Genomic DNA, 10,794 nt, shown 5'->3' with positions numbered 1-10,794 from the left:
CACCTTGGTTTCTTGCATTTGAACCCAAGGATTAAATCTCACTGGTCTGAATTAGTTGGGGAAAAGTCGAAGGCGCTTTCATATTAGGCGTTTTTGGTTTTAGTTAAAGACCATGTGACTGGAAAAAGTGCACCCAGTTTCTATAGCATAATCGTGCTGGTATTTGGAAACCTTAATGCTGGCGTTGCCTCCCTCCAAACTGCCCTCTTACGTTTCACACTGACGACGAGCACAGTCCAAGTGTGATGGGACTCGTGACCCAATTCCCATTTTTCCTGACGGCACGTTCCGCTTCTTACTTGAAAAAAACCCACGTAGCATTGACACATTCAAAAAGCAGTGTTTTTCCATCAAAGACACACCTCTGTATTGTTGTATAGTATTTATTCACAGAACAAAAGCATGTGTGCTCAGGATCAGCACCTCTCGAACACCTTGTAGAGATCGGGTAAATTGGCGATCTGCAGCACGGTGCCGTCCTCGCTGAAGCTCTTCGGAGGACTCAAGAGGCTTCTCAAAGCTTTGACAATGACGTGCTCTACCTTCCAGCGCCACGAGTTCCCGTCGGCATCCTGAAACGAGAGTCACAACGTCACGCCGCTGCCTCTACTTCACTAATGTAAAAAGGAAGCTCCTTCCCACCTGCTCCGCCTCTAGGACGTAGCGCTTTCTGATGGAGTAGAACATGCTGCACTCCTTGCTTAAATCTCTGAAGCAGTCTCTCTCATTGTCCCAGTTCACCTGAAAAACACCGGGGAAGCGGACGCCTTCAGGCACGGTTTCTTTGGTCTGGTGACAAGGGAGGAGAGACGTTTACCTCGGTGGCCATGCGCAAGATGAGCATGGGGAGGCCCTCCATGATCGGCGTGTACGCGTCGAGCAGTAACGGCAGCCCGGTTAGATTCCCGTCCTACGGCGCACAAACGTCCGGCTTTACAGCGCGACCAAAGACAACATCCAGGCAGCACATGGTAACCGGGGCCCAACCGACCTGGTCTATCTCTATGGAGAAGTAGTCCTCGAGCATCTCCGTTTTCTTCTTCAGGAAGTCCACTATGTACTGGGCCAGGCCTTCTTTAGGACCATCCTCCTCGGTCCAGCCGCTCTCCTCCGAGTCCAGAGCCAGCATGGCGAGGTCATAAAGTGGCGCCGGCGTCTGAATGCACACGAACAGCCGTTATAAAAGGGACTCGCAACCCCCGTGCAGTGTGTTGCAAACCATCCCCAGAAGAGACTCAACTCACCGACAGCCGCAGTACGCCGAAGTTCCCGAAGTCGTAGATGAGTATTTGGTAGAAGAGCTCCTGGCTGCAGCAGAAACAAACAAACAAGAGTCAAAGCGAGGGGGGGGGGCAGGACCACGTGGAGGGGAGGCGCAGCGCGTCCCGGGCCGCTGACCTGAGCCTGGTGGTGTTCAGCAGGTACAGTTTGGTGTGATGCTGGATCAGGGTCCACTGTGGGTCCACGCAGCCCACGAATGAGTGGTTCTGCAGCATTTCCTGAAGCCCTGGAGGTAGAAGTACATACTGTTTTTATAAAAAGCCCTATTTGATTTATTTTGAGTCGTAGGTTATGCTGACAAGTTGATGAATGACAACAAGTAGCAGAACTAATTGCGGAGAAGAAAGTTCTGCTGGTACCTTTGTGTGTGTTCTCCGTGACCTCCGCTCGGAGCTCTTTGATGCTGGTCAGTTTTATGACCCGCCTCTTCGGCGTGGCAGCAGCTGTCAGGTCCTCGTGGACTTCTTCCTCCGGCTGCTCCTCTTTCCTGGGTCGCTTCCTGGCTCAAACACACACACGTTTACAGACACACACACACACACGTGGTCTCTTCAGACACCATCTTACACAACCTATGAAGAACATGTGTAAGCATTTATTTACTGACCAATTTAAGCAGCATACGGTTTTCTTTTCCACCACAGGGGGGCGGAAGAGATCCAAGACGTGATGACCATAAACTTGCCATAAGGTCATTTAATTAAGTTAGAGAAAATTGAGAATGATGGACCAAATCACACCTTAAACAATTAGCTTAGGGTTCCTCATTGTAACACATAAAAACGCCTGCTAGTAGCTACTTTATCGTTAGCAGCAGGTAAAAACAAGGTGCCATTTTGATTGGCCCAGAGGAAGGTGCCGCCACTCGTGAATGATGAAACACTCATACGCTGCCCGACGGTACTTTCTAGCGTTAATGGGTGGATCATACATCCAGACTTGTGCCGTCCCGTCTAGTCTTTACTGGCACACCCAATGCAGCCTTGCGGATTCTGGTTCTCACCTTTGAGCGTCGCCCTGGTTGCCCTTTGGCCCCTCCGCCTCCTGCTCGGCCAGGGCCACCAGCATGTCTGCATCGTCCGCCTCGTCCATCTCCGCGCCGCCGGTCCGGGCCGCCTCCCCGCCGCTGGGCCCGGCTGCGTCGGGGTCCGGCGGAGGAGTCTCCTTCGGCCGGAGGAAGGCGTCCAGCTTCTGCGCTCGACAGTCGGTCCTCACCATCTGGTGTGCGTAGACTCGGTCACCGGGCTCGGCGCCGCTGGGGGACTTGGCCTCGCCGCCACCTGAGACAGACAGGCCCGGCAGCAACGTCTGCAAAAAAAAAGTTTTTCTCATGGTCCTTTCGGAGATCTACACTATACCCCATCATGCAAACATTTGATAAAAAGTAAGAAGACACGTCCCATCCATCGCCGCGGAGACAATGCCGGACTACTTGGACAGATACCTGAGTGAAGTATGTGCGTGAGGAGTTGGAGCCAAGCAGCTTGCTCTCCACGTGCTTCTGGACGCTCTCGATGACGCTGTCTTCGTGCAGGAAGTGCACCTCGTGTTTCGTGGGATGGACGTTGACGTCGACGTTCTGCGGCGCAATCTCCAAACTGCAGCCGGTGAATGTCGAACGAAATCAGGCCGCCGCAGACTGCGGGGAGGTCGACATGAGGCATGCGCATGCGACTCACCTGAGGTACAGAAAAGGGTGCGAGTTCTTGGGAAGGTACGCTGCGTAAACCGTCTCGATGGCCTTCTTCAGCGCACTCGACTCCACCAGGCGATCTGAGGCAGAGCACAACGGGTCATTTCTCACGGCGGCGGCGCGGAGGACGTGGAACAGTCTGCACCGCTGAGCTACGTTTGGAGGGGGACACGTACGGTTGATGAAGAGCACCAGGATGCATTTCTTCACGGAGTAATTTGCATTGGAGACGTAGCCCTTCATCTTGTAAGCGAGCTTCTGATCCTCGCAGCCGACTTCGATCAGCTCCCTGGGAACCGGCCACAGAGGTCACGTGACTGCAGAGAGCGCCACAGTGCATCCCGTTTCCCTCGCTTTGTTGAGGATTACCTGCTGACTGCATTTCCAAAAACTCCCCGAATATTATCTACTACGGAGGCGTTGGGAAGGGTCCTCAAATCCGCCACGGTCTCCCCTTGCTGGAAGAATTTTGTGCAGTCTTATGCATAATGAGGAGATTATTTGTTGTGTTGTGTTGTAAAGCCAATCATGGTCATTGGTCATCGTTAAGAAACACGTTAATTAAAAAGCACATCTCACCTTTTTGACCGAAAAGCTTTTTCCTGAATTATGTATGGCGTACCTTCAAAATAACATTAAAATGAGAGTCATCCAAACACAATGATACTCATCCAACGAGCAGGAATCCAGAGACTAAAGACCACAGACCTGCTGACCACTTCGACAATCCTGGAGTACTCATCACTGGGGCTCTTCAATGCTTTCCTCCTGGTGGACACGTTGTAGAAGAGGTCCTCCACCTGCGGCAGCAGACGCGATGCGTGTTCACACCTCTATGGCCCTCCACTGACTTCATTCTGCGAAAAAGTTGACGTGCTCCACAACTCACGAGGATCTGTGTTCCCTGGTTGCCGGCACATGGTTTGGGGGGGCCTTTCAGTTTGCCGTCGCTGTAGCTCGCTCTGCAGACAATGGACACGTCACAGGAGCTCGGGCCTCCCTGCTTACTTCCATCAATCATAATGTGCTTTTAATCTCTCGACAGGAGATGAGCGAAGCAGCGTACCTGTGGGCGCACTTTGCGTCAGCGGTTTTAGTGGTTATGGTCACATGGGCAACGTGGCTCACACTAGCAAGGGCCTGAAAACAAGAACGGGCAACCAATGTGGCGCACTCGCATGGAAAAACGGACGTCACCATGTAATGACCTGAAGGCAGCTGCTCTACCTCTCCTCTGAATCCGTAGGTCGCAATAGCGGAGAGGTCCTCAAAAGTCTGCAGCTTGCTGGTGGTAAACCTCTCACAAACTATGTCCATATCTTCTCTCTGGAGACAGCCGACCAGAGGCGATGTGGAGATGTTGGCACATTGAGACCCGTGCACACCGGTGGGGGGGGGGGAGCAGACTGGATTAGACTGGATACACAGGGTCATTTCTGTTGTCTCTTGACTTAAACTCTATAGTCATCTCAAAGGGGGGGAAAAATCCATCGGAAGGACACCTATCACCCACCCTGATGCCAGTTCCGTTGTCCTGGATCTGGAGCAGCTTCAGTCCGCCGTCTTTCACCGTCACCTGGATGTTGGTGGACTTGGCATCCAAACTGCAAGACACAAGACAAGTGAGCCACTACACCGCCGAGATGCATTTCAAGTCAGAGTTGTGAGACTCTGAGGTGACCATGCACGGCGTGTAACAGGTGTGCAGACGCTGATTGGCCTTAAACGATGTAAAACACACCGGTATCTCATGCCATGTTACGCTGCAGGTATGCGAGTCACGTGTCAAACGCCTGACACCGGCCTACGTCTGTAGGCTCATGCAACGTTAGCTAGCTAGGGAGTTACCAGTTTTCAATCATTTCTTTGACGGCGTTGGCCGGGCGCTGGATGACCTCTCCTGCAGCGATCCGGTTGACAACCGTCTCGTCGAGTCTCCGGATGACTCCGGCCATGTTTATGGTGATGCTGACTGAGCTTGATAGTAGAAAACAGCGGCGAATTCACTTGTAGAGAGACACAAACGGTGTAAATAGGCGTCAATGTAGCATCACAACAAGAAACAGGGAAACGAGCATGGCGGGGATCATAGAGGAGACAAAAGGGAGGCGCTTTCACTGTGCTAGAAATGTCGCAGTCAGAGAACAGGGAGAGTGACGTGTCATTCGCGCAGCTTTCCCAGTAACGCGTCTAAAAAAGAGAGACGTTTGATAACTTCCCCATGAAAAAAAATCACAAGTTTAACACGTTATGTAACGCAAGGCTGTTGATAAAACAATAATGTTTCCGCTTCCATCTTCTGGTGATCAACATCTTCTCAATCATATACGATCTTTGTCGAAACTGCGCGGGGAAAGAGCTGAGGGGCGGGGCCTCCTCCTGCTGACGTCATTCGTCCAAAGTCCAAACTTTATAGAACATAAGAGCTTTAAAAAAAAATGCACTGCGCCTCACAGTGATTCATTAATAATGCTTTACTTTGAGACACATTTCATCATATGTCTATAAGATATGTTTATCTCATCCTCTTCTAGAAGAAGAGTCGCTTATTTGATCTACTTAATCTCAGTGGCCACAATGTAAAGTGATAAAAATAAAGTTGATTGGCCCCCTAGGGAAAAAGTATCTTTTCCATGGTATACAAAAGGTCAAGGGTCAGAATCCACTTTAGATCCATTGCCTGCCAGTAGTTACAAAATTGTTTTGTGTCCACAGGGGGGGTGTGTATGTATGTGTGTATGTATGTATGTGTGTGTGTACAGGAAACCTTTGAGTCAACTTTATCCAGCTACTGTCAATATATTAATGTTTAACTGTGTCTTGCCATTTTGAACTATTGAAGAAATTAAGTTTGCAACAGTAAACAATGAAAAGGTTCTTCATTCTAGCTGCATTAATCTATAGAGTTACAATATTCTAAAATTAGATTCTATATTAATGTATGCATATATTTTTTTTAAGTTTGAAAATAAATTAACAACTGCAGAGTTTGTGTATTGCCTCCTCAGCACAGTCACCCATAAGGGGTGACTGCAAACTTCAAACTTCAACTGACCACGTATGTGTCTGGTTGCACCGCCACCTTTCAGCAGGACTCAGCAGAGCAAAAATACAAGTTCTTTTCTTTATGAGGAGGTTTTTCTTTTTCATAAAATCTAATCTCAGCTCTTTTAGCCTCTGATTCTCACATGAGCTGCTTAAACTATTTTGCTAGGCTGCTATAGTTTGGCCTCAGGGAGGATGACCTCATCAGAATAAAATGTTCCAGGCTGTCCGGGGAGCGGCGCTGTTTGCATGTCATGACCAGGCAGATGTTCTCAATGCAGACCAACCACACCAATACCTGCGTGAAAAAAACAAATAAGGGAAGGTGGGGAAAATAATATCTTTCTTTAGTTTCTACTGGTTCTATGTTAAAGAATAAAACAAATATAAAGTCCCCCTTACATTGCAGAGAGTGGCAGGGGCAGAGATTGTGATGGCTGAAAGTGGAGGTACTTTCAGCGCCCTTTGATTTCTCCTTTGGAAAGCTGCAGCCACCTTTTCAGGCTCCTAAGGTTCCATGTGGCAGGAAGGTTTTGGAGCCTTGCTACAAGACTCCACCAGATAGGTAAATCATTTTTAGAAGGCTTATTTTAAAGTATGAAATAAACTGGCTGAGCTCACTCTCTCTTGCAGTAACTTCATACTTCTGACCTGTTATCCTTTGTGATCCTGATGATCTTATACCAGCAGGAGCTGAATGTGGAAACAAAACTATGCATGAAACTGGTTCTGTAACCCATTGCACACTTACGTAAACGTACGACCTACACCAGGAAGCCATGACGGGTACATTGGCATGGTTTAGTAGTTCAGCAGCTTTTTTAGGTGCTGTGTTAGTCGTTGCCAACAAACCTTTAGGGCCAAGAAGCAGCTAAACCACAGGGCTCACTCACAAAGAGTGACATCAGTATAAAGTCATCGCATTTTCCCATGCGAAGTACACAACCGTGGAATCCAGATGTGTGCATGGCCCATGCTCTGGTTAAAGTTGATCCTCCTCTCCCGTTGGGCCAAGGGACAACGTCAGCCATTGTGCTGTGTTTGCATCACAGATGCATCGGGGGAAATGATGTCTATTCTGAGACATGTGTGTCTGACTCGATGCACGGAATTCCACTTTGTGCTGTAGAAGCAGGATGTGCTACAGGATACAATACAATAGAGCGGGAGAGGAATTAGAAGAGGGTAAAAAAAATGATGAAGGTACACCATGAGTTTAAATAACAGTTGCTGTTTCCCTGTTCTAATTGTGAAGCTAAGCGTTGTATGTCTCACAGTTCAGTAAAGGCTTTGTTTTCCTTTGCAACTAGACTTCTTATAGCATTTATTTGGCTACTCTTACTGAAACACAGATTGCCATAGTTTTGAAGTGCAGTGACTGCCACTCCTGTAGTGACCTGGAAGACACAATGGCATGTACACACAAGGGCGCATGCGGCTGTGATTGCAGGTGCACCCAAGCATAAACCCAAGCATGCACGCGTGCGCTGATAGGAAGGCTATAGATGTGGCAGAAGAAGAAAGATTATAAATCTTTCAGCACACATTTATTCCACACCCTGCTCTGCTAAACACACACATGCTTTCAAAAAAGCAAATGACAACAAAATCAGATGCAAATGTCCAGCTGCTACTCAGCAGCACGCCCATTGTGAAGAGCGAGGTCAGCAGCGTGTTGCCCCAACATGGCCTCCAAATACAACTTAAAACTAACACAAATGCCACTTTGGTTTACACAAGACCTGGAATCAGCTGTGTGTCTCTACATTACACACCGACTGTGTGTTTGTGTGTCTTGGCTCGACACCCCCAGCAATCCTCGGCTTGCCATCAGACACAATGACAAGGGGGTCTGTCAGTATCTCTTAGAGACACAAAATGCGGGGAAGCAATCATCTGTGGAATGTGTTATGGCCTCACCGAGTGACAGCTAAAGAGCAACCAGTTTTTCCTCTGAGAATGAAGGTGTTTACTGACAAATTATCAAATTCAAAAATAAAGTTCTCTGCTTTTTAAAATCATGTCTAACAATGTTGTAATCTCACTGGTAGATTGCGTATTTATTGACGGATGTTAATCGGCCCAGTCATCGCTATCTATGTTAGTTGTTGATGGTGATGACTGTCTGGGTGTGGTGACGTTTTAATTCACCCTTCATCATTACTGCAACCTGCCAAGACATGGGTTCAATGAAATGCTCTTCCTTTTCCTTCCTCCTCCTGCTCTGTCCTTGTCAGTGTGGCAGAAGCCTTGAGACATAGCCTCAACAGAAGATATTATATATATACAGTATAAGATACCCATAATTACAAAAGTGATAAGATTAAAATGTGCACATTGATCTGTGGAGCAGAAATGATCAGGTGCTAATATGTTCACTGAGATTTGGCCATAATTCCTCCTGTAGGTAACACAATCCAAATTGAATGACGATCAAGACACTTGTCATTGTGAAAAATCAACATTGTCAATGTCCCGTTCGGACCGAAGACCAACCAGCTCACGTGTCTTTTTTCTACCCCAAGGGCCTCGCAGCTGGTAAAGCTAAAGAACAGTTTAGGGCATGCAACAGCCCACATTACAAAAGGCTTGCCATCACCTGTTCAACCCCACCCTCGAATAAAATGTTTTTCATTAAAGGTTCACTATCAAAGAATGATGCGGTGAGCTATCGCTTTGATGCCATCCAGTTATTCTCATGTTTCCTCTTGCTGCAAATCAAACAATCACTTGTGTCACCGCTTATTCCCATGATGAACAGCATTTGATCAACCACTGACCTCTTTACAGCAGAGACTTAGGCACCGCATGGGTCTGTTTGGCTCTCAGTCTGCTTTCTCAGTGACATGGCGCATCATTGAGGTCATTGAGGCTTAAGCCGCTCAGGTTGGCCTCTGTCACGTCTCCATTGGTGGGAAAGATGTCCATACTTATTCAGCAGGTTCATAGCCTTTTTCTACAGACCATGTGGCACAATGGAAGCCCAGCCTTCACTTTGACCGTACTCTTTGCAATGTAAACTGACTCCATGTGTAAACTACTCTGCCCAAAAGGCGACAGGGGATATGAAGTGTATCTCTCAATCCTTTTAGTAAACAAAAAGTCTAATCCTGGAAGGCCTCTATCAGCAGCTAATAATCTAATCTGTTGTGTTCCGTCGACGAAGGATACTGCGTCTTTATTCACCTTCAACAATATTTGCTTCATTTCAATGGAGATTGTGTTATCTCATACGTTACACAACAACACACCGGTACAGTTACACTTGGTGTATTATTCCTACATTCTTAAAGGTGTAGGGATCTGGTTAGGGTTCAGCCATTGGTTAAGTTCATGTTTTAAAACCTGTCAGTCACAAAAACTGAAAGGAAGATCACCAAAGAGTGCAGCTTTACTGTGGTATGTAGTATAGCAACTATCCATTGTTCAACATTCATTTAGATGTTTCTATTCAAACTGCTTGTCTGTGTGTCATGGGTGGTGCCGGCAGAAAACAATGAGGGAGTGTCTTCAACTCTTAACTTGTGCGGTCACATTGCATCAATTCCTTTACTTTAGTCATCAGATTTCATCCTGCCGAGTTTATTTTAAGTCCTTGAGTGCAGCAACCTTTAAAGGAAAGGCTCCGTGTATGGTCCGTCTTTCTCTATGTCTCTCTCTCTCTCTCCTTTCAGGGTTTAACAAAACGTTGCTAGGAAGTTGTGTCCTGCAGATACTGACCGACTTCCTCCGACTTCAAAGCGCTGTCACTAAACCACACCACAGCCTAGCTAGTGAGGCCATGTCATTTCAGTCCTTTTACAGGACTGCAAATGACGCAAAATATGTTGTCAATGAACCATTGAAAGAAACAAAAGAGTGACAGAATGTTGACAGAAGAAGCTTCCCCCGCAGCATTCGATGATCTGTCCCGGCCCTGCTCGTGCTGCTCCTCTCTTTTGTCGGTGTCACCAGACTGCACCTTCATCAAAGGAGTGTTTATAATAATCATCCTCACCCAGTAGTTCCATTGTTTGTTGATTTCCCACTCACATTAAAATGTTTGAGGTTAATACAGTAGAAGCTTTTCTTCGTTGCCCTCCAGGCGATGAAACCTCGCAGAGGCACACAATATGTCATTTCTATTATTCCCCTTCAAAGTGGCTCTTCCTCAGCCGCTGCCGGGCATGTTATTCGGGTTTTGCTTTAATGCTGGTCTGATCAGTTTTTTGGTTAGTCATTCCCCAATGCAACAGATAGATAAATGGGACAAGGTCTCTGAACCCTATGCTCCATCCGTTAATGGATGAGTGAAGAATAGGCAGAAATCAGGTACCTCACACAGTGTCAGAAGTATGTTTTGTACGGTTTACAGTAATTACGATGAATACCATGACATTTCTATTTAAACAATTATTAATGACTGTTATAGACTAATGCTCCAATTCTAATTATCCTTCACCAAATGGCAAAGCAATTTGTAAAAATGGTACATAGGAAAAAGCACTATGGAACCAAACAGAAACAGAAATCATAAAGGCTTAAGGTGTAGGCTTACATATTATCACAGAAATTGTCACACAATTATTCAAACTACCGCAAAGCTTTTGCTGTGTAAGGTGGATGCTTTGGACCCCCTTCCTGATCTTGGGACCCCCAGGAAAATATGCCCCATAACTTGTTTTTAATCCAGTAGCCTTCTTTTTTTCCCGTCACATTGTAACCCAAGTTTTACTCATAAATATATAACAGTCAAGCTAAATTTGAGCAGTAAATGATGAAGGAACCATTAATGA

At 46.9% G+C, this 10,794-nt stretch overlaps 1 protein-coding gene across 1 annotated transcript; it reads right to left on the bottom strand.

Annotated features, from left to right (window-relative positions):
• Positions 1 to 369: 369 nt before the first annotated feature.
• On the bottom strand, positions 370 to 5,330 carry mlh1 (mutL homolog 1, colon cancer, nonpolyposis type 2 (E. coli)). The gene is made up of 19 exons (XM_037465330.2): positions 4,823 to 5,330; positions 4,488 to 4,578; positions 4,202 to 4,300; positions 4,041 to 4,114; positions 3,864 to 3,936; positions 3,683 to 3,774; positions 3,554 to 3,596; positions 3,344 to 3,432; positions 3,151 to 3,263; positions 2,961 to 3,054; positions 2,726 to 2,879; positions 2,285 to 2,589; positions 1,641 to 1,780; positions 1,399 to 1,507; positions 1,245 to 1,308; positions 992 to 1,156; positions 818 to 910; positions 643 to 741; positions 370 to 572 (listed from the first exon to the last, which is right to left on the bottom strand). Exons 1-19 carry the CDS (start codon positions 4,927 to 4,929, stop codon positions 417 to 419), a joined length of 2,160 nt encoding a protein of 719 aa, XP_037321227.1. The 5' UTR covers positions 4,930 to 5,330; the 3' UTR covers positions 370 to 416.
• Positions 5,331 to 10,794: the final 5,464 nt, after the last annotated feature.

The sequence above is a fragment of the Pungitius pungitius genome, chromosome 13 (genome assembly GCF_949316345.1).
Source record: "Pungitius pungitius chromosome 13, fPunPun2.1, whole genome shotgun sequence".
Lineage (NCBI taxonomy): Eukaryota > Metazoa > Chordata > Actinopteri > Perciformes > Gasterosteidae > Pungitius > Pungitius pungitius.
Note: the sequence above shows the minus strand (reverse complement) of the source record. Positions and strands in the feature narration are given on the sequence as shown.

Bases quoted from the DNA above. Each gene is read 5' to 3' on its own strand.
- mlh1 (XM_037465330.2), bottom strand. From the start codon at position 4,929: ATGGCCGGAGTCATCCGGAGACTCGACGAGACGGTTGTCAACCGGATC. The intron at 4,301-4,487 runs GTGGGTGATAGG...GGCTGTCTCCAG, and splicing joins ACAACGGAACTGGCATCAGG to AGAGAAGATATGGACATAGT. The intron at 1,508-1,640 runs GTACCAGCAGAA...TTCTACCTCCAG, and splicing joins CACGGAGAACACACACAAAG to GGCTTCAGGAAATGCTGCAG.